This window comes from Cavia porcellus, unplaced genomic scaffold, assembly GCF_034190915.1.
Source record: "Cavia porcellus strain 051 isolate PalLab524CR breed Dunkin Hartley unplaced genomic scaffold, mCavPor4.1 scaffold_10, whole genome shotgun sequence".
Classification (NCBI taxonomy): domain Eukaryota; kingdom Metazoa; phylum Chordata; class Mammalia; order Rodentia; family Caviidae; genus Cavia; species Cavia porcellus.
This window is the reverse complement of record NW_026947493.1, coordinates 65,124,148-65,148,884: the sequence shown is the minus strand read 5'-3', so window position 1 is coordinate 65,148,884 and position 24,737 is coordinate 65,124,148. Positions and strand designations below refer to the sequence as shown.

General features: G+C 36.4%; 1 protein-coding gene across 3 annotated transcripts in view; it reads right to left on the bottom strand.

The window, feature by feature from the left end:
• Positions 1-24,737, bottom strand: part of Slc26a7 (solute carrier family 26 member 7) — a 140,594-nt gene that overhangs the window by 102,550 nt on the left and 13,307 nt on the right. For 2 of the 3 annotated variants that reach the window (XM_063257547.1, XM_063257545.1), the window contains one exon: positions 23,185-23,493. In XM_063257547.1, coding sequence (XP_063113617.1) covers positions 23,185-23,377 — 193 coding nt within the window. In that variant the 5' untranslated portion in view covers positions 23,378-23,493. Of the gene's footprint in view, positions 1-23,184; positions 23,494-23,639; positions 23,755-24,737 lie in introns of those variants that run through there. The other variant, XM_023561744.2, reaches the window with a different exon arrangement.

Here is a 24,737-nt window from a genome sequence, read left to right as displayed (position 1 = left end):
GAACTATCACATGATCCAATGATCTTTTTAGTGGGTATATATCCAAAGGAAGTGAAGTCAGTTTGCCTAAAGACATTTCCATGTTCAACATAGCTTTACTCACAATAGCTAAGGTACAGGATTTCCCTAAGCATCTATGGACAGAGGAACAGACTTCTTTTTACACTGGAAATATGCACAGTGGAACACTGTTCAGACTTCAAAAACAGAAGGAAATCTTGTCAATTGTAACAACATTGTGTTAACAGCAAGACAAATACCACATGATCTTATTTATATGCAGAGTCTAAAAATTTCAAACTCAGAGAGTTTACCAGAATCTGGAAGTTGAGAGGATCGTAAGAGTTATTAGCAAAGGATATTCAATTTCAGCTAGATGGGAGGAATAAATTTGAGATATCTACTGCACATCATTATAACTATAGCAAGTAACAATATAAAATATACAGTACCTGAAGATTCCTAAGAGAGTAGATATTGTTTTCAGTACAAAAACCTTGGCTAATTTATATAACATAATGCAGATGATAATAAATGAGGTAACCATTTCCCAATGTACAGAAAGCATTATGTGGCATTCCATAAACACATAACAATTTTTTTCAGTTACAACACTAATGGAAAATTACTTTCAAAAAAATATTTATTTAGGATAAGAAATCACATAAAACTACACATTTTAATAATTTGAAAAATTCAGGATCAAATATCCAGAACAATTTCACATAATAATTTCATCAATTAGCTAACATAACACTAGAACATTTCTCTTGTATAATTTTACGTTATGTATTTTTTAACACTTTTTCATGTGACATTGACGTGTGTACCGTTTTCTATAGAGAGACTAAAAAGACAGTTTGGGTTTTCTTCTTGTGCATCAGACAGGTTTTACGCATCGGTTTAGGTGTTTGTGGCCTCCTCTGTCTTCCAGCTCTGCAGGTTCCCTGTCTGCCTTCCCCAGTGCAGTGTGGCTGTTCCTCTTTTCCTCAAGTGTCACAGCCTCCTGCTCGCCTGCTCTTGGATTCTGTTCATGCCCAAACTCAAGTTTGTTGGTGCAGAGAACTGAAGGGTGGAATTTGCCCACAGAGAGTGAGCTAGAAAATAAATGCTTCTTTCTCCCCACGGAAAGATGGTCTGCAGCTGCGCCTGATCCTTGGTGATGTTGTGGTCATATTGACAGAGCAATCACTACCCTAGGAAGTGGCCAGCTCCAGGGCTTCACCATCCTCTCCTCACTCCTCTCTCCATCTCTCACTCCTCCACCTGGTCTCCGTAGTGATACAGCAACCCATAAACTCTCAGGTTCCAATTTGGGGAAAATCAGACTAAGATAATATTGTTTAAATTGTTTTAGGATGTTTCCATGTTAGAAAATCTTATTTTATTTGTAACCAGCTATCCATACAGTCTCTGTTGATGTCAGTGTTGTGTGGGAACTTCTTGTCCAAATCCCAAAATATACGTGCAGCCACTCCAATTTCACAGGACATAAGATGTATCACCCAAGAGAAACTGGGCTGAGAAGAGACAGTGAGTGTCCTTAATTAATTTCTGTTAAAATACCTTACTTTCAAAGATGTATGACCATTTGAAAAAAATTGGCCTTGGAAAGGGCATTATAAATGGGGATGCCACACAACCACTAAAACAGTGAGCAAACACAGACATAATGTGCTGTAGTCATCAATGACCAACGGCAGTGGGAGAGGTGTTTTTAGAAGCTAATGTCCTTGAAAGAGAGAGACAGGTTGTAAGAAAAGCAGTGGGGCAGAGAGAATACTCTACGGACCTTTTTTTATTATTTTAAAGAGGGTAACATTAAACATAACAAAACAGATCATAAGGAAACAATTTTAAGGAACACAGATTTCAAAGCAAGTCCACCGGAGATCTTCACTTTCTATCTTATTGTCTTTAGTTTTCTTCCAAATAGTTGTCCCCATCTTCACACACATTGAATACATACTGAACATTATAGAACTAACCAAATCATTACAGGATGATGAAGGCTTTTTAGGTCTTCAAGTCCTGACACTGGGGAAGTCAATAATGACTACCATAATGTCTCTCATTCTCTTCATAGTAACTGTCCTTATCTTTATGTATACTGAAATTGACATAAGAGACTAGACTAATATCGCACTGAACAATGAATAATAGTATTGTTAGCTTTTATATCATAATACTACACAATTAGCAATGGGTTTCTTAGTGTCTCTTCTTCTTCAGAGTATCTGTTCATTACATCATGCATTATATAATTTGTTCCTGTAAACAGTTTAGAAATTCTCCCCATGTGTGAATCTCTATATGTATATATCTATCCTTTCTGTATTATAGTGAAAAACAGATCATAACAAGACAACAAAACAAATTCCTAGAAAAACATGAAATGAAAAAGACATATAAAACCACAGTATTAGGTGATCTACAGTAGTTACTGTGCTTTCTCTTATTATTTTCAATAGAATTGTCCACATCATCAGGCATAATACAATTTAACATAGCATTACATAGCTATTTTAATAAAAACACAACTTTGGAGACAATGTAGGACTTCAAAAGCAGTTAATAATCAAACCGGAATGTGTATCTTATTACATCTTGTCAGCTTCAGAGTAGTTGCCTCTACTCTTAGACTTGATACTATCAAGCATATTTTTGAAAGTGTAATTTATTCCCTAAGGAAGAGGTCTTCCTTTTTTTTTTGATCAATTATGCATGCCTATGTCTTGTAATTTGAGCAACTAGTTTGAAGATAACAATATGCAATATATTAACAATTTTTAATTTCCTATTATCTTGTTTAGAAATTCTGTATCATTGTTTTTATTATTAACAATGTAATGTACGTAATTTCCTGCTATGTAAATATCACTGGATGTTCAGGCAAGGGAAGAGGACACATGTCATGGATCAGAAGGAAAAGGGAGAGGAAGAATGAGAAACGATCTGGTTTCACAGGACCCTGAGGTATGTGTGCAGATAAAAACCTAAATACGCATGAAATAGGCCCCATTTCTTTGTGCCTTTTTATTACTATGTTTACTTTGAATTCTGAGGCCAGAAGGAAAATGAGCCTACCTTGGCAAATGCTGGTTTTCCACATCTGAATGTGATATGGAAGAAAACAAATTTGAGCGGGAAAAAGTAGATGATAAGATACAGTGCACTAAAGCATCAGCAATTCATGGCCTTGGCTAAGAGCTTTAAATAATTTGTTGATAAATAATAATTTCTATTTCAGCCAAGTTTGATCAAAGTAGGAAGAGGGACAGGTGTGTGTGGGTTCTGAAGAGAGTTCTAACACGGCTTCTAATCTCAGACAACCAAGTTCAAGAAGGGGTGGGAGCAGACTGGCCAGTTCTACTTCAGGTGTAAGTCCATAAGGAGGCAGTGATCTTGGGAATAAGGAGGACTAATTTGGGGGAAGATTTTATTGAACTCCACCCCCCGCCAGGATCTGTTGGAATAATCACTGTAGCAGTAAAACTCAGGTTTAATGGATGCAAATGGAGCTGATAGCTACACTGAGGATTAATCACTTCTTTTGTAAGTTAAAAAAAAAAAAGAGAATACAAGCTAATATTTTTAAAAAACTGTATAAATGCATGTGGTGATGAGCTTGTTTTCTGACATGGCTTAACAACTCAATGAATTGTTTTTTCAGGATCACTAATAGAAATAGTATGACTTTCTCCTTGTCATTTCGATCTCTTAATATTTTTAGTAAAAAGAATTACTAAATTATAGTCACTTTAGAGGGAAAAACGCTATCTGTTAACTTCATAGTCACATTACATAGTGCAGTACATAAGTAAGCATCAAACCATGCATGTGAGATGATAATTACTTTTCAGACTGTGATTGCTTAACTTCACAAATTGCTCTGAAAGGGTTAACTTACTACCTACAGTTAATCCAGCTACTTCTGAAGGAGAGTGTTAGTTAGCTCACAGACTTCAAATGGATAAGAGTGCAATATCAAACATGAAAGCCCATCTGGAAAAGAAAAAAATATCAAGCAGATAGAAAAGCACACATCCCTAATCTCTGATTCTGGGCAACAATGGGCGTGGCCTGACCAGGGCACTCAGCTGCAACCAGACTAGCATTCTCTTCTCACAGAGTGCAGTGTAGGATAAGAAGGAAGCTCGCCACTCATTATCATATGAAAGCAATAATGATGCTGTGTGTACACACTGCTACTCTCCAGTAATATCCCAAACAGCTAATGCACAATAACCTAAATGAGAATGATCATGGACCCATGGGACACAACAGTTGCTTAAAATGTTTTTACCCAGGCGTGGACGTCAATGCTGGTTTACATCCCTAGAGACACAAATAGAATGATGCAGTGAGCCTAAAATGATAACTAGACTATTTGGCATCTTTTCCTATTCCTTTTGGATTTGTTACTGATTTGTTTTTTAAGTGGGTAAGCAGGGAGTGGGAGGCTGAATGAGGAATGGGAGAGAATTTGAATATGTGCATGAACAGTCACAGACTACCTGTAGATGTCAAAAGATGCATGTTTAGCAAATGGCATCAATAATGAGGAGCAGTGAGTTTGAAGTGCTCACCCTAGGCAAACTTTAGGGAGGCGTGGCCTTATATTTTGTATGATGCCTAAAACTTCTCTAATTGTTTTTGAATGATTTCTTGCAAAGTTGACATTCTTTATCTTTTGACCTCGAGGAACAGACCTAAGCCTACAGGCCAGGAAAACATCTACCTAGAATTAAACACTTGAGATATAGCAACTAACAATCTAGACAAAAATCTCTATCTTTGTACAGTTTCTTTTTATAATTTCCAATATTAGTTTATGTCCTCATAGGAAATAGTATTAATAATACATTGTAATAACAACACTTATCAAGCACCTCGCTTATACTCAATTCTGCCTTGAACACCTTATATCATCTCCTTTGTACTCCAAAATAATTCTGTCATGCATTTTTACTCTTATTTACATAATGTAAGACTAAATCTTAAGAGCAGTCAAATGACTTTGCTCTAGTGACTCAGGCAGAGTCCAAGCCTGAGGTGTCTCTTACAGTCTATATGTAAAGATCTTACCATGTTAAATTCCAGGAGAGATATAAAGACAAACATTAAGTGTTCACGAACTGATGGATGGATAAGGAAAATGTAGTACATATTCACAATGGAATACTTTTCAAAAGTGAGAATGAAACCCTGTAGCTGCATTTGAGACAACATGGATGGATCTAGAAGTCATCATGTTAAACGAAATCAGCACAGCACAGAAAGCCAAGTACTGCATAATATCACTCACATGAGAAATTGTAAAAGTATATCTCATGGCAATCAAGAGTAGGACAGAGGTTACCAGAGGCTGGGGAGAGTTGGGGGTGGAGATGGGATGAGAAGTAGTGAAAATTTGAACAAAGAGCACAAAATTAGTTAAATAGGTACAAGAAGTTCTGATGTGCCTCTGCAAAGTAGGATGACTAAAGATAACAACAATGTACTTAATATTTTTAAAAGCTAGAAGAACAGATTATGCAAGTTTTTTCCATAAAGAAATGATAAGTGTTGCAGGAGATAGACACGTATAACCTGATTTACACATAACAAAATGTATACATGTACTGAAATGGTACTCCATAAATATATACAATTTTGTGACTTTGTGTGGCAGTTAAAATCTTTAGAAATCTGAACATTAAGAAATTAAACATTTTGAAGTACCAGAGTAACAGGGCTTCTACATATCTGGGACTATGTCTTTACTGGTACCATAACTCCTCTCCTTATATTAATCTTAAAGAGTACTCCCAGAAATACTAATGGCAAATAAATATGTGAAAAAATGTTGAACATCACTAGTCATTTGAGAGATGCAAATTAAAATAACATTGAGATTCCATAGCACTCCAGAGAGAAAAGCTATCAAATTAATGGATAAGAAATGCTGGTGGGGCCATGGGCACAAAAGGAACCCTTCTCCACTGATGGTGAGAGTGTAGAGTGGTGCAACCACTGTGGAAATCAGTGTGGCAGTTCCTCAAAAAACTAGGATTAGAAGTCCCATTCCACCCAGCTATTCTTCTTCTGGGAATCTTACCAGAACAATTAAAAACATCATACCACAGTGATACATATGTACCCATTATTATAGCAGCACAATTTGTAATAGCTAACTCTTGGAAACAACCTAAATGCCCATCAACTGAGGAATGGATAAAAAAGATGTTGTATTTTTGTACTATGGACTAATACTCAGCTATAAAGAAAGATAAACTCAAGGCTTTTATAGGTAAATGGATGCAACTTGAGACAATACACATAAGTGAAATATATCAGACTCACATGTGTAAACATCATGTCTCCCTGGTGTGAGAAATTAAAAGAGTAAATAAGTTCTAAAATGTACAATAGATACTGTGAAATGAGAAGAAATTGTTCAAAAGAAAAAGCAACTAGGGTGGGTGAAACTGTAAAGGACAGTAGGAAAAAGGGGAAAAAATGGAAGTCAGTTATACTATCAGTGTCTTTTAGTTTATTAAAAAGGAAGGTTTGCACTAATATCAACTGGAGAAATTTATATACCCATATCTTGTATCCTGAGCAACTACTTTAAAAATAACAACATGTAATGTATTAACTATTATTATCCTTCTGTTATTTTGCTATGAAATTTTGCTTTACCATTTTTCATAAAATAAAAAAGTGTTTCTATTAAATGATTATTATGTTTCTAAAAGTGTTACTAGTGAAAAAAGTTGGAATTAACTTATCTGGACTTCCTGAAGCTAGTGTCAATCTAGGGAGAAGCTATAAAAGCCTGCATCTCTGCAGGCAGAGAATGTTCCTGTAAGAAATGAATTCCCATATCTTTTCTTAGTGGGATTTGCTGCATAAGACCCATCACCTCTGGCACTAACCAGTTGTCCTTTTTCACTAGTAATACTTGTAGAAAAATAACAATCATTTAACAGAAACTCTACCTTTTGTGTCCTAGTCCCAGAGACTGACATTTAAGAAGTGCAGGTAAGTTAACTCCAACTTTCTTTCACTAGAACACTTGTAGAAAAATAATAATCATTTATAGAAACACTTCTTATAACCACTAAGTGGTCATAAAATCAACAATTAAAGAAACAAGGATTTGGATCTTGGCTTCATCTTTTTTATTAAAAGGACTTTGCACAAGTCATTTAGCATCTGTGAACTTCAATCAGTAAGTTTTTGTCATAGTCCTGGGACGACTTTGAACCAACCAGACAAAACTTTCCTACTGAGCTACACTCCAAGCCAAGTAGGATTCAGCTAACATTTACTGAGTATCTTCTTTGTGCTGGTCTCCTAAGTACAAACAATTTAATGATAAATAATACAGATACGATACTATCCCTGATCTTACCAATCTTAGAATTTAGCAGAAAAAATTAATGAATAAATATTTACAGATAAAGCTTTTTAAAAGAAAGGAGCCAGAGCTCTTCGAGAAATGCCTTATCTATTGCACAAGGATCAGTGTAGGGTTCTTTAGAGATAGAGAACTACAAAGAGGACAGGAAAGAAAAAGAGAGAGGCAGGGGACATCCAGGAAACAACAGCCCAACATTGAAACAGCAATTGAAAAGAAACAGTTAAATAAGTGACCGGAATTTTTATAGCAGATTATGTCAGTAACATTTTCACTAAGTGGTCTTCCAGGCTTAAATGCCACATGAAATGGCAATTTGTAGTTAAAGTTGGTTTCAGATAAGAAGAGCTTTCTTTCAAAATAAGAGACAAAAGGTATACTGAAGTGCTCCATTTGGTTATATACACCAAAATCTGCTATTAGTGTATGTTTTTATGATCATGTGGTCCCCTTACAGTAGCATAAGTCATTTAGAGGGTCAGGGCTACAAGGTCATTGGAAGTCAAAGTAGCAGAAGGAGCCATCCTAACAGATTTCTGGTATCTACCTGATAGCTGGTTCTTTATAGTTCAATTTCTACCTCAGGGACTTACAAAAGTGAAATAATACCTTTCAGTTGACATATCTACATGCTTGTATTATAGATTTATAGATTGATTGATTGATTGATTAGCCAAACGATTACTACTAGGGACTGAACCCAAGGCCTCGCTAATTCTAAGTAAATATGAAATAGGTTTTATTGAGATCAGACAGGAATGATCTCCCTTTATTGTTTGGAACATAGTAATCCTAATATTACCATTCAGAAACTTGAGATAAAATTGGTTTGGATAGAGAAACATTATAAATTAGAAATGCTGAGCAGGCAAGCTAAGTTTCTACGTATGTATTTACCAGTCCTTTATTAATACTTATTTGGCTTTATCCCAAAGGAATGGTTCATTCACTTATTAAATGCCATGCTGAAATATTAATTTATTATTAATAATTGTGCTTAAATATTCATCAGATTAGGTACTATATTCAGTATCTTTCAAGGCTTATAATTCCATTACTAAAAACTCAAAGATCTTACAGTCCATACATTTTTAATACTTAAAGTCAATATTTAAAAGTCAGTATCAGGAAAACTTTCCACCCATTTTAAGTCTGAGAGGCACTGAAGAGTTGCAGAAATTGTGCTTACCACTTGACCCTCCAAATTCAGATTTTAAAAAAGTCAAACAACTCTACCAATGGCCCTAGGAAATCACCAGGAAAGCAGAGGCCAATCTGATGCTAACTGTGAGGACTGGAGACCCCAATGCATAACCTTCGATCACAGCTGCAGGCTGCTGCCTTCTTCCCCCAGTTCTCACTATCTTTCCTATACTCAGCCTCGCCCACCAAAATTTGAGATCTGCTTGTGTACTGGGTAGAAAATTAGAAAAGATCCAGAGATCTAGAAATGCTACTGACTCTGTATACTCAGGCCCTTTTACTCAGAATCTTGAATCCAGATGCTAATCCTTAATTGTTCCTATGTGGTACTGTAATTTCTGACTATTTATTCCCACAGTTTTACCCTTCTGTGTCCTAGTCCCAAGGTTGACATTTAAGTGTTAAATTTCACTTACCAGATTGAGTATGTATGTCTTAACTAGCCTCCCTGAGCCTGATCTGGATCCTAGGTCAAGATTCTATCTACCTCTTCATACATACAGTGCCTCAATCTTTGCTGTAGCTGTAAAGCAGAAGTTCTCAGACTCCTCTCTGCTACCTGTGCCTCCCACAGTAGAGTGCTGCTAATTAGAGAGGTCAAAGCTAAACACTCTAAGAATACATTTCCTGGTCAGACAAGGCCATGTCCAAGAGTGTATGTTTTTCTCTCTTCTCCTATTTCTTAGCCTGTGCTATTGGCATGATAAAAGAACAAGAGACTGCCTCAAAGTAAACTTTGATATGTTTCTTTCTCTTTCCACAAGCACATTCAAACCTCAGCTTTAAAAAACCTTATATCACAGTTCTAAACTATTTTGCTCCACTCCAATTTTGCTAGAGCTGTTTGTACACTACCAGCTGATAAAGTGGGGCACTGGTTATCATTCCCTCAGTGTTACTTGTGTATATAGTTCCCTAGAGATCCCTTCCAAGAAAAGAGTGACCAATAGGTCACTTAGAATGCCATTTCATATAATCTCATATGTCTATAGCTAATCAAATTTTGCTAGCATTTTAAGACTACCACTTTGTCAACTATATTGGTTCAATTTTTACCCCCAAGTATGCATTTCATGTTATCTTAGGTAGATGGGATTGTACTAGTCTCCATGTTCCTAAATAAAAACAGAATTCTTTGGCAGCTCTCTGGGTTACACAACCTACTCAAGGCAAAAAGTGGCTGAAATCAATACTCTAAACTTTCATTAAAAAATTTTTTCTACCCTTACATACCCACACCAGAAAGATATCTTCAAGGCTGAAATAACAAGATCATTTTCTCATATACTTTTGTGCACATTTCTGAGGAAAGAAAAAAATAATAAGCCCCTTTTGGGGTGGATTGTTGTCTTACACTTTTCTCTCTCTTTCCAAAAACATGGCAAAAGATTGTATATTCCATTAAATATTCCTCAATAGGCCTGTGTACCCCCTGGCAAGCCTAAAGTGTGTGCAACCATCTCCAGCCCACTGAGAAGCTTTGGCGCTTCACTCTGAGACTGGTAAGGCCCCACCCACCCTCCCACATCACTGGAGGATGCACTGGGAGGTCCCTCTGGGTCTATCCGCGTCCCACCCAGCAATTCCAGAGTGGCCCACGGACGCCTGTGCTCTATCTGGTGAGCCAAAATTTCACAGAATGATTTCCAGCCCACAGGGAAGCTATGGCACATTGCTCCAATACTGGTAAAGGCCCCAACCCAATAACCCCAAGTAGCTAGAGCCATTTGGTAAGGTCTATCTAAGGACCTCCACTCAACTGGGGAAACTCACTGCAATAGGGATAGATATTCTCAACCCAAGAAACAACTGAGACTTTGCCTTCAGCATCCCTATGGGAATATAGGAAAATGATAAAACCAAAGATCAAAGTGCAGTCTTAAACCTCTGACTCATCCCAAGCAAGCCTAGGAGACATGGACAAAGAAGAAAATACAAGCCATACATCTGAAACTCCTTAAATGATAGCAATTGAAATAAACAACTCTTGGAAGCTACAAAAGAACTCAGATGAGAAATAATCTCCCAGGTAAAAGAAGAAAGGGGAAATGTAATGAAAGAAATGCTAAACACATATAAAAAAGACACAGTTAAAAAAAATTAGAGGAACAATGCAAAAAAGATGGAAACTTTGAATGAACAATATAAGAAACAAATAGAATGCATATTCAAGGAGATATGCAGGAAATAAAAAATTCCATCAAAAGTTGGCAAAATCACCTTAATGAAAGTGAAGATAGACTTTCAGACCTTGAAGACAAGATTGCAGCTAGTGAACAGGAAAGGAAAGATCTTTCTAAAATAACGATGAATCAGGAAATAATTCAACAGCTGCAAGATAATGCAAAGAAAAACAACATAAGATTGACAGGTATAAACAAAAAAAGAAGGTGACAACACAAATGAAAACAAGAAGCTATTTACAGGAGAAATAGCTGAAAATTTCCCAAACATAAGAATGGAAACTGACATACAGAACAGTAAAGCATACAGAACTCCAAATAGCCATAACCAAAATAAAACTACACCCAGATATATAATAATCACCATCCTAGAAAACCAACATAAGAAGAGAATATTAAAAGCTGTTAGAAGAGACAGATCACCTATAAAGGAAAGCCTATCAGAATCACAGCAGACTTCTCAACACAAACAATGAAGTCAAGAAGAGCATAGAATGAAGTATTTCAGATCCTAAAGAAAAATGACTTCCAGCCCAGATTGACGTATCTTGAAAAACTATCCTTCCAAATAGATGGAGAAATAAGATACTTTCATGGCAAAGAACAACTGAAAAATTTCATGAACAACAAATCAAGCTTGCAAAGAATACTGAAAGATATTCTAGATAGACATAGGGAAAAAACCATTAAGCAAGGCAAACAATTAAACAGAGTGGAAAGGCATAGAATCAACAGCATAAAGATAGCATTTAAAAAATAACCAATATATATCAGTTTATAACCATTAATGGAAACAGCCTCAATTCACCAGTTAAAAGAAACAGACTGGCAGAATGGATCAAGACACAACATCCAACCATATGCTGTATACAGGAGGCCCATCTAACCCAAAAGAAAACTTATAGATTGAAAGTCAAAGGATAGAAAACAATCCTTCATGCAACAGGAACCCCCCCCCCCAAAAAAAAGCAGGGGTAGCTATTCTGTTTGCAGGCAATGTGAAGTTCAAACCAAGAATTATCAGAAGAGATCTACAGAAAGAAAGTCACTACATACTAGTTAGGGAAAAACTTCCAGAGAAAGAGATAACAATCTTCAATATATATGCACCAAATTCAGGAGCACTCAGCTATACAACATAAATATTAACAGAAATAAAAAATAAAATAAGCAGTTAACACAATTATAACAGGACACTTTAGCACCTCATTGACACAAAGAGACAGATCAACTAGACAGAAAATCAGCAAAGAAATAACAACTCAATCACATGTGTGAACAAATGGACTTGGTGTACATATACAAAGTTTCCACCCAACAACATCAGAATATACATTCTTCTCAGCAGCACATGGGACATTCTTTAAAATAGACCATATACTAGACCACAGAATATGCTTAAGTAAATGCAAAAGAATTGAAATTATCCCATGCATGTTATTGGATCATAACACCATGAAACTAGAAATTAATGACAAGAGAAACTGCAAAAACCCCACAAACACATGGAAATTGAATGATACACTCCTGTGCAATCAGTGGGTCACAGAGAAAATTAAAGAAGAAATTAATCAATATCTATAAGAAAATGAAAATATAAATACAACTTACTGGAACCTATGGGATGCAATGAAAGCAGTTCTTAGAGGAAAGTTTATTGCAGTGAATTCTCAAATCAGGAAAACAGAATGAACACAAATAAACAACTTGATGCTACACCTCAAACATCTAGAAAAAGAACACATCAAGCCCAAAGCCAAAAGAATGGAGGAAATTATAAAGGTCAGAGCAGAAATCAATGCAATTGAGACTAAGAAAACAATACAAAAAATCAATGAATCAAAGAGTTGCTTCTTTGAAAGAATAAATAAAATTCATAAGCACCAGCCAATCTTATTTTTAAAAGGTAAGAAAAAACTCAAATTCATGCAATATGGAATTAAAAGGTTGAAATCACTACAGAACCTGTGGAAATACAGATCATCAATTCCTATTTTGAAAACCTCTATTCTCATAGGCTTGATAACAAGGAAGAAATGGACAGATTCCTAGAAACATATGAATTACCAAAGCTGGATCAAGAAGATGTAAAACTGATGAATAACCCAATTTCAATTAATGAAATTGAAAATGTAATTAAAACCTTATGAACAAGGAAAAGCCCAGGTCCAGATGGATTCACTGTGGAATTCTAAAAGAAATCCAAAGACTTAATGCCAACATTCCTCAAACTCTTCAGTGAAATTGAAAGAGAGGCAATTCTCCCTAACTCATTCCTGGAAGCGAGTATTACTCTAATACCAAGACCAGAGAAAGACCCAACCAAAAAGGAGAACTATAGGCCAATCTCCCTAGTGAACACAGATACAAAAATTCTCAGTAAAATAGTGGCAAACAAATGCAGCAAGTCATCAAGAAAATTATACACCATGACCAAGTAGGATTCATCCCACGTATGCAGGGATGGTTCAACATATGCAAATCAATAAATGTAATCCCCCATATCAATACAGCCAAAAATAAGAATCACATGATCATTTCTATAGATGAAGAAAAAGCTTTTGATAAGGTCCAACACTCATTTATGGTAAGAACCTTACAGAAATTTGAAATAGATGGTCTTTACCTCAATATGATAAAAGCCTTATATGACAAACCAACAGCCAGCATCATATTAAATGGCAAAATACTGAAAGCCTTTACTCTAAAATCAGGAAGAAGAAAAGGATGTCCATTATCACCACTCCTATTCAATATAGTGCTGGAAATATTAGCCAGAGTAATTAGGCAAGAGATAAATAAAAGGAGTAAGCATAGAAAAAGTTAAATTATCATTATTTGCAGATGACATGATACTCTACATAGAAGACTCCTCAAATTCCATTGAAAGACACCTAGGTGTAATAAATAAATTCTGTAATAGCTAGATTTTAAGGCAGCACTCAGAAATCAATAGCATTTCTATACACAAACAGCAAACTCACTGAGAGAGAAATAAGAGAAGCCACACCCTTCACAATAGCATCCAAAAATGAAATACTTAAGAATCAATCTAACAAAAGAAGTAAAAGATCTGTTCAGGGAAAATTATAATACCTTGAAAAAAGAAACTAAAGAGGATCTCAGAAAATGGAAAGACATTTCTTGTTCATGGAAAGAAAGAACAAATATTGTGAAAATGGCCATTCTCTCAAAATTGTTATACAGATTTAATGCAATCCCAATCAAAATACCACTAGCATACCTCACAGACCTAGAGAAATCATTCCTAAAATTCATCTGGAACCAGAAAAGACCTAGAATAGCAAGGGTAATTCTGAGCAACCAAGGCAAGGCAGGGAGCATCACAATTTCTGACTTGAAGTTATGCTAGAAAGCTACTGTAATAAAATCAGTATGGTACTAGAATAAAAACAGATCTGAAGATCAATGGGATAAACTGGAAGATACAACTACAATTACAAACACACTCAGCCACCTTATCTTTGATAAAAGGGACAAATATGTTCACTGGAAGAAAGTCTCTTTAACAAATTGTACTGGAAAAACTGGCTCTCCATATGCCAAAAACTAAAACTAGACCCATGCCTATCACCATTTACTAAGATAAAGTCAAAATGCATCAAAGATCTAAATATTAAAACACAAACACTAAATCTGCTAGGAGACAAAGTAGATAGAAATCTTGAAGACCTAGGGGTAGGCAGAGAACTTATAAACAAAATCAAACCATATGGAAATATTTCCCAGAATTAATATCTGGGATCTCATCTTGTTAAAAAGGTTTTGCATATCGAAAGAAATCTACAACAGAGTAAAAAGGAAACCCATGAATTTTGAAAAAATCTTAGTGAACCGTCCCTCAGACATTGGACTTCTCTCTAGAACATATAAAGAATTAAAAAAATCAGACTCCAAAAATTCAAAGACCCATTCCAAAAATGTGAGATTTCAAAATCATGAAAATAACTATCATGTCTTGGGAATCTCATGATCAGCAGACTTAGAAGTTTTTAGCATCTAGCAAGTTCATTTTGCTTATGTTACTACTACCGGGAGCTGCCTCAAAGGCAATGGGCACCAAAGGTATTTGAGAGACCTTACAGGGAAGAATTTATGGAAACTGATGTGGCTGTTGAGGGGGGAAAGGAATTAGGATCATTCCCAGATTTCTGGCATGGATAACTAAGTAGACGGTGGGCAGGGGTAACTTTCATTATTAAAAAAAAATAGAGGCTAAAGACTGGCTTGACAGGGGAAATGATGTATTCCATTTTAAATATATCCTTGAAAGACAGTCAGGCAGCTGGATATTTATATCTAGATGTGAATTTCTATCTCTCTGGAAGAGAGAATTGGGCTGGAAATTTATTTCTACTGAAGCCTGGAAATGGATTATCTTCAGATAAGCAAAATGTAATCAGAGAAAAGAAAATATTGATCAAGCCAAAAGACTGGAGTGAAAAACAGTCATTGTGTTTTGGGGTTTTTGTTTGTTTGTTTTGTTTTGTTTTGTTTTACTTAGAGAAATGGTATTAAAATGAAATGGAAGCATGCACCTGTGGCTCACAGTGGACAAGAACAGAGCCTTGCAGCCTGGTGAACAGTCATCTCCTGTGTCAGAAAGGTTAGGGGAGCTCAAAGCAGTCCTTGATCTCTTAGAGGCAGAATGAGAGACAGGATGAGAGCTGGTACCTGCTCTGATAGAGAAAAGTGGAACTGAGACAAAGGACATCAAACCAAATAAAGAAGGATTTCATCTTCGTGGTCCTGGTAATAGATTCTATGATACTAGCATTCCATGGTTCTGGTTCTAGATTCCATTATACTTTTGCTGTCCTTTTTATTATCCTTTTTTCTTTAGTAAAGTCTCATGCAAACCCTTTTTTCCTGTGTCACCTGTGTTACATTGTAAGCCTGTTATTCCATGATGTTCAGGCTAGTGGCAAAGAATTGCCTCCCTCCCCTCTCTCATTCCAAGCTATTCTAGCAGGGGGCCATGAGAGACTCTTAAGGAGAAGAACAGTAGCTCATGTAATAGGCATTCTTCCCACCAGCAGAAACCTCTTCTGATATCAACTAGAAACTCTAGCTCTATCTTGACATGGGAGGTTTTAGGAATCACAGGAAATGACCGCCTGAGGGGTTGATCGGAAAGGAAGCTCAGTCCAGCTCTAGCCCCACCCAGGGTGTTCCTGCCACTCCAGAAACAAATAGGGGAAACCTTCCAGAAAGGAGCTACAGGTAAAGACTGAAGACTTAAGTAAGGCAGAAGCATGGGCTTGGATGTCAGAAGACTTACCCTTGAAAGTTCATGCTTGAATCCACTTAAGCATAACTAGAATTGGCAGGAATTCACCCAGTGCTCTTCTGTGCATCAAATTTTTCACCTTATAAAAATATACAGAGCGCACTAATATTTATCTTTCTGGGTTTCATAAGATTATAAATGATCTATAAAATGTTTAAATTGCAGTAGCACTCAAATGTGATATTGAGATGATTAGAAGCCCAATTTAAACCTATGTAAGCAAAGAAAAAAGATGTTTACACACTCAAGTGCAAACTCAAGGATGTGCTAGCTGTAATCAGGACGTAGTTTCTCTCTGCTCTGATTTGTTCTAGGTTGGCTTCATTTTTTAAGCCATGAAGGTACTGAAAAGCTATGAAAGTACTCATCCTTATGGTCTTCAGTTCAAACACAAAAGAAGCTATTTTATTTTTTTTAATTTTATTTAAAAGGAAAAAGAAAAAAACAAAACAAAGCAGTGTAAGGGTACAAGTAATACAGAACTACAAGAAAAAAACCAGTAAGAAATCACCAGTTAATAGATTACACATTAGGTCCCACACAGGTGATGGGATCCAGATTGATTGTTCCCCATGGACATTTTTTGCCATTACCATTTTAAATAATAAATAGCTAACCCATACCTTTGCACCAAGACAGCAGATATTATTCCTGAGTTACTAACCAAAAGTGTGGAATTATATCATTTATAAAATATTTAGCCATAAGCTTTTACCTGGACCAGTAAGTATCTGGACGTGGCTGTCAACACTACTGCATATTGGAGTCCTGAATAACAGAAAAGAAAGGGGGCGAAGAAGAGAAAGAAGAAAAAATCGAAGTGAGGAGGGGTACTGTGGATCAGAGGAGGGGATGGGAGAAATGATAGAGGAAGGAGAAGCAGCAGCAGAAGAGGAAGAGGAGGAAAGGGGAGGAGGACAACAAGGGGAAAGAGGAGGAGAAAGAAAAACAATGCCAGCCTGGACATCTCCTTTAGTGAAATGTGATACATTTATTCAAGATGAGATGCAGGTATCTGTACATTCTTCAGTCCCAAGGTACCTCTAACAGATCTACAAAGTTGAGGGTCTTGGTGCAGAGCTATTCAGTCAGTTGACCAGCCTGGACTCTAACACTAGAGCTAACAGCTGACCTTCACTTAAACCGTGTATAGTAAAAAAGGAAGGCACATTATTTCCCAATACAAATCTGAGATACAGTAATTAAAAGCAACAGGGATAGATCCTTCCCTTTGCACAGAAGTCCATGTTGGCCGCATACCTCATCTTCACACTCACTGCCATTGTTGTGAATACTGCTGACGCCCTAAAAGGGAAGGTCATGACTCTTCCATATGCCTTAAATATTATAGGATGCATTCTCTTAATAAACAGTCTTTCAATATCTAAATCATTCTTTCACATTGAGAAAAATAGAAGAAAATCAGAAGAGCTGGATGAAGTTGGGAGTTGCACAGTGAGGGATGGGTCATGGGATGAGGGGAAATGGAAAAGGAAAAGCCCCAAAGTCCTCAGCTTTCTGTCCATTGAGGAGAACGAGGGCTGACAAGTAGAGTTTAGCCTTTTTTAGGAGCATTTAGCTGTCTTATTTCTGGTAAAAGAAAAAGTCACTAATACGAAGACCCAGTGATTCAGACCCGGGTTGGAGACACATGGCTAATGCTAGGATTCTGTCTCCCCTTATCCTGAAACCATGCAGAGAAGAATTCCCAGACAAGGCTTTAATCTTTGCAATGCAGTATGCTTCAGGAATTTCCACTTATTGTTCCACATGTCACTAAGCTGCCCTCAGGAGTGCAATGAAGCCCAGCTTCCACACACGTGCTTCAGTGCCAGTACTGCCACGCATTTTGCATAATTATAAGGAACATTCATCTTTTGTCTGAGGCCCAACATGCTGTGGTTTGAACATCCAGGCGACCTTGTGGCAGCTTAAAATTTTCATGGTTTAAAAACAAAAATTGTAGGTGATCACTTGGAATGCTAGGCAAAACACTCTCCTTTTCCTCCTTGGTGGGTTAGGTACTTATACAGTAAATCATGCATTTTAGGGTTCCACCCTGTCTCAATGCTTGAGTTGTCCTGTTACAAACAAAGTAACTCCCAAGTGATCACGTAAGCTAGAATACGAACAAAATACTCCAAAGACCAGTCTTTTACTGGGTAGTTTGCCAATCCTTTTGGTAACATATTTTAAGACCATGACATTCTCTATAAATATTTGCTCATCTACTAAACATATTCATTAATGAGAGCTTGCAAGATACAGTTAAAAGGACATTGCAGTAGATGTCTATAATGACTATTATCTGATAATAATATTGAGAGTCCTCGAATTCTTAAAAATATTTTTTAAAACATTATTTGTCTCTACAAAACATTTGAACATGATGAAAGAATGATCTAAAGTTTCTTTTATGTTTAACGTGAACATATGTGTATTGTTTGCTTACTATAGGGAAGGAGTCACCCCTTTAAAGCCTATAGACTTCCCTCTAGCATAGTTTTTAAAAACAAATAACAAAATGTATAGAATTATGAAGAAATGATGTATACTGAAATGTCTGAGGCCAAATACACAGGCCTGAATGTTCTATGGATAAGTTGAAGAACCTAGCTTTAGGTGGTCTCTTTATAAGTGGTTTATTTAAGGGTGAATTAAAAGCATCTCACCAAAACATGCTAGAACACATGTTGGCAGGGAAAAGCGATCTGGCCACCCTAGTGCGAGGCAAGTAATGGGAGCATGAACTGCAGGCTGGCTGAGTGAGTGGCCGGGATGGTGGCAGGATGCAAAGCTGATTCCTTACTTAACAGGGATCATGTACGGTGAGGTCCAGCAGATTTCTGCCACGTAACACTGTGGTTCCTATATGAGCCTATCTCCCACTTTTTGAAAGCTAGGTATCTGGATTTTTATATACACTGCCCTTCCTTGTTAAAGGTGAATGAAAAAAATCATACTGAGACAAAGAGGTATGTTTTACCCAGTTTGTCTAGAAGGCTGCAAGTTTATGACTTTAAGAAAATAAGAGAAGTTGGAAGAAAATCATTACTCAGTATTAGTATACTTTCTCTCAGTATTTTATTACACTTATTTTTAAAACATAAGAATTAATTTAAACTCAATTTCTTTCCTACAGTAGCAGTAGATGGTAAAAGACCAAGCAGTACCTTCTAGAACATTTTGATTCTTCTACTATTTATTGAAAACATACATCTATGTGCTAGGCAATTACAGGTTGATAAGAATAAAAAGATGAAGACAATGACTTTGTCTTAAGAGCTTAGAGACCAGTATATAAAGAGTTGTGCCATAAGTTTATAGTACAGTGTGTTAAGTAAAGCGTATCACAAAGATATGTAAAAAAGTACAACAGAAGTAGGAAGGAACCAAACACAAGTCTTCCCAGGAGACTGAAAAATTTCTCACAGGAGAGATGTCTTTTAGTAGAGATCCCCAATAAAGAGGCCCCAATTATTAATCATCAAATTGCATGTGCTTAATTGGATGTACAAATTGGTTGGATGGATGGATATGCAAACTGGATGGACATTTATACTAAAATAAAGTGAGCCATTGAAGAATTCTGATCAGGGGAGGCTGGGGATTTAGCTCAGCAGCATAAGCACCTGCCTTGCAAGCAGGCAGTCGTGAGTTCGATCCCCGGTACCGATAAAAAGGAAAAGAATTCTGATCAGGGAAGCTAGTATAGTCAGATTTGTTTCTCCTACTGCTGCATTATGGAATATGGGTTATAGGTGGAGACAGAGCCAGGAATGAAGACTCAAGATGATGATTCCATGAGTTGAAGATAGTGCACAAAAATGGAACCAAGACTATTTGGTTTGAAAGAGATTTTGAAGCTAGAAAAGAAAGAACCTGATAACTGACCGTATGTGGTGGGCAAGGTGACAAAAAAAGAGGAGAATTGAGAACCACTCATAGCACTTTGAATGAAAGCAAGTCTAGTTGAAAAGAACATAATCTCTGAGGCCAGAGTGCCTGAGTTCAAATCTTACCTCTTCCATTTTTTTGCATTGTGACTTTAGACAAGTTTCATTTTGTATAAAAATGTGTCAAGTGCTCTCACACAGGTGCTTATGCTCGTGTCTAAATATGACTATTGTTATGAATTACTATAATTCTGACTAGGGTGGCAGTGTCATTTGTCTTGATTTAGAATAGTCAGGGTTGCAGCTGATGTGCTTTCAGAACATTCTAGGTTTGTAGAAGGACATGATGAACCTCAGATGAAAAGAGTTTAATGGGCAGAGAGATGGCAAGGAGTCTTTTAGGCAAAGGAAATTGCCTAGAACGCTTTTAGAGAAGAAGGCCAGGGCTTTAGCCTCTAGGATGCTGATATTTATTGGAAAGAGAAAGAAGCAAAATCTGCAAAGGATCAGAAGAAGAGAAGGCCAGATGGGTGGTGAGAAAGAGTTGTATCTGAAGATGCAGAGAAGAAAGGGAACTAGAGAGACTACAATCAACACACACACACACACACACACACACACACACACAAAAACTTTTGAGGAGTCAAGTACACTAATAAACACAGTACTTATATTTCATAATTAGGAAATTTTTTAAAAAGTAATTATAATCAATGACTTGGCATTTGATATATGGAGAACACTTAAATGCTAGTTTCCACTATCTATCTATAGAGTCTATTTATAGATACGAAAGATTTTTAAAGTTTATATAAATGTTCCATATTTGTAGGTCAAAAAAACAATAATTTCAACAATTTTGTACATTTTATGCTAGGTGATTGAAAAGCTGCTTTGAATATCAGTAAAAGTAAAAAGATCTTTGTCCCCATTGCTTTTATTTTGATTCAATGGCAAAAATTACCTCTTTTTATAATTTTCCTAATAAAATGGAATAGATAACAATCACCAATATCATGTTCACCCAAACAAGAGATTTGGTCTTCTTTATTCTGTATTCATTGCAATTATTTTTCTTGTCACTTTGCCTTTGTGTCTAAAAACTCCAGAAGTGAAACCTGAATGCAAAAGTAATTTGAAGGAAAGGATAATTATACCTTTCCAAAGAAATGTCTCCTATTACTAATAACATTAGTATTGTGAAAAGTCTGGTTATTTTGGCAGTGTAGAATACGAGTTGAAAATGTTAAGAGAGTTGGCTTTGGAATCAAGTCCTGACTCCCCGATTTATCAGGCATGAGATCCAAGGAAAAATTTCTTGTCCTTCTTAGTCTATATTTCCTTATACAGATAGGACAGTGCTGTCTCTCAAGACTTTTAAGGATAAGGAGAAATAATGCAGATTGTAATAAGGGGTTAATCCTGTGACCCTTATAATAAATGGTAGCTTTATGAGATTTTGATTTTTAACTCTCTATAGTGGAGAAAATTTGATGGAATTCTTTAAAGACATAGGTACTTTAGAAGGACTGGCCCTTTCATACACCAGCAGAAGTTCCCTAAGTTCTTCCTAGCAGTGTGCCTTGCCCATTCCCTGGTAGCCTTCCAAGAGGAACAGCAGCCACGTCCAGAACTTCCCATCACACAGAGCTGAGGAAGCTTTGTGCTTCTCATCAGTTGAGACTTCACCAATGTGTTTTGCATAGCCAATGAAACATATAACTTACTACACAAAATTCCACAAAATCTATATTCAAATAAAGGCTCTCAACTAACCACCTAAGAATTACACATAAACTATATTGCTAAGGTTGTTCAATAAAAATACTTCATTATGTTCCCAAATATTTTTACTAATCTGATATTTTTTCAAAGTAAAAGCAAATTATTACTAAAGGCATACTTTCACTTCATATTAAATTTATGCAAAATAAATGTATTAACACACACTGAAACAATGCTGAAGAAACTTTTTAAAGTGCATCACCTAAGTTTTCAAATTGCACAAATTTCATGTTGAGTTTAAAGTTCTTTAAAAAAAGCAAGCCTGAAATGCCCTAACCTGTTATTTACTTTGCATTTTTCGAAAAGATTACTATGTTTTGCTATTGGCAAAATGGTCATTAAAAATGTAACACAATACTATATAGTGAAATAGAATCCCATAAAATATGATAGTATTATGAATCTTAAAGCCACCAGTGCAGATGTTCCTAATCATACTAAAAACACAAATGCATACCCCAGTTCGTTCCAGCTACAGAATAATTTAATTAAAAGAGTGCTTATAATTTAACAATATAAAAAAATAAAGCCAAGGAGCCAATGAAATTACAAGGAAATATAAACCTACAAGAGGCTATGCCAAAAAACTATACAAAATTCTCAAGGCTGAGAAATCAGGTTCTTTCCTTGCTACAGGTAGAAAATAATTAACTGTATTAGCCAAAAACTATGATGAATATACCTTTAGGGGAAAAACACGCACAACCTAGTTAACTAGCTCTCACCAAGAAAAACACCTATCTAAACCCAGAATGTCATTTGGAATCTGCTTTGGGAATGTTAAAATCAGACCATTCGCTAGTTTAAATTTCTTATTGAGATATAGATCTGGAGGTAACAGGGTACAAAAGCAAATCTGTACACAGAGTAAAACATGAGCTCTAAGGACATACAGTATTCTCTTTGCAAATAATGAGCTTGGCAAAGAGCCTCCTTTATGTACAGAAAGCTTTGTTCCTTGCTTACAACAACTCTCAAGGCTACAACAGGTAACTGTGCTGCTAATTAGGCTCAAAAACAATTGCATGCAAACCAGGAAATATTTTATAGCTTGATTCAGGGAAGGTAGGAAATTATGTTGGCAAGATCAACTCATAAAAGCCCATTTTCCTACAATTACTGATGCTTTACTCTGAAACAGTATGAACTCCCATATTGCAAATCTGTAATGCCATTCAAAAGTTGGTTCAATACTTAACTACTAGCAAAAATAAATTTCAAGGAAATTATGAAATCTCTTAAACATAGATATCCATGGTACCTATCTTTCCAAAGTTAATATCCATTTCATTAAATATTCAATTCATGAAATAAACTGTCAGTTCTAGATCATTAGTACTTTCCCAAGAAGCAATGGCATTCATTCTTCAGGAAACTAGAAAAGCAAATGCAGCACATTACCTTGAGTCACCTGTTGAACTGCCAACATTATCCCAGACACAGTGTCTGGAAGCAGGTTTTCTTTCAGATTGTACTGTGGTGCCCATTCCAAAATAGGTAGCCGCCTTCTGCACCACTGCCTGATGTCTTCACAGTGTGGGGTGTGCATCTTGCTCCAGAGCACGCTTTTCTTTTTCCTCTTTGCCCCTGTCATTTCTCAGATTCCCGCTTGTAGAAGTCAACTTCTTTAGACAAGGGGGAAAAAAATCGTTGCAGAACACCTCTCTGCAATGCCAGGCTCCAATTCGTCTGTGGTTTACAATGTCAAAGCTATTCAAAATATAAATAAATGAGAGAGAGAGAGAGAGAGAGAGAGAGAGAGAGAGAGAGAGAGAGAGATTAACAGAAGTATGTAAATGGATGCAGCTGGGCTGTATATGTTATTATGTTGCAGCTAATGATTCTAGATTAAAAACCTTGAATTCTTATCTGAATGAGGAGTGGTGCCTGCTACTGTAATATTTTTCTGATCTTGGAAAAGTCGTGGATTCAGTGGTGAGCTGCTCTACGGCTCTCTCGACAGTAATTCCCTTTATATTCACTGTAGTTTTATATTTTTGGCTGCAGTCCCAATGGTTAATGAGGTAGTTCTGGGCGTGTGTTAGAAGTGGGCTGGGCTATGCTAATAAAACCAGGAAGCATCCAGCCAGTCCAGTCTCTCCCTCCAAGCTATGCAAAACCATAAAGCTGCCAAAGGGATCTGCTGTATAAATTATTCTCAGAGAACCCAGCCGCACTTCTTTAGGAGGTAAATATTTCCCAACATTATCCAGCAACTGCCAGTTCTATACTTCAGTAACACAATGTGGCACTGTAAAGGTCCTTATCTTTTTTTTATCCCCTGATAGGTGAGATATTTATTCACACAAAAGTTTTCACTAGCCACTGCTCAGGCTGGGAAAGGAATCCCTAGTTCTCATAAACAAACTGAAATTTCATCTCCTGTGCTAAGAAAACAAGTATCACAATGTACAAATATTTGTGGCTAGTGTTGTTTCCCATCTCAAAACTATCCATTTAGGTATTTTTCTGGGCGGTGTAACTCACACACTTGTGCTATTGTAACTGAAATTTATTGAGAAATAATATGTCCTTCAAACTATTGTTTAAAATGTCCCTAAGTATTCAAGTGAGTAGTGCTATCCTCAGTCTACATAACTTTTAGGGGCTCATTTCTCTTTAAGAAGGAGTGTTACATTTTGTAATAGAACAAATAGACTGTCAAAATTTTATTTTATGTTTCCCTCAGACCCCAATAGAAAATGCCTGCATTTATGAGCTGTGCCATTGGAATTAAACCAATAAGCCAGTACCTAACGAAAACTGTGAAGCCAAGAAAAAAGTACCCTGTGTATAGTTTCTTGCAGCACTTTTTAATGCCTGTTTGTGCAGAGAAAAGAAATCTGCTTTCTGGAAGCCTTTACAGTACTAAAGTTTTGGGGTCCTTGGCTACTTCTAAGGACCCCCCCACTGCACTTTCTCTTGTTTTTCTCAAAGTGAAAAGAGCTACATTC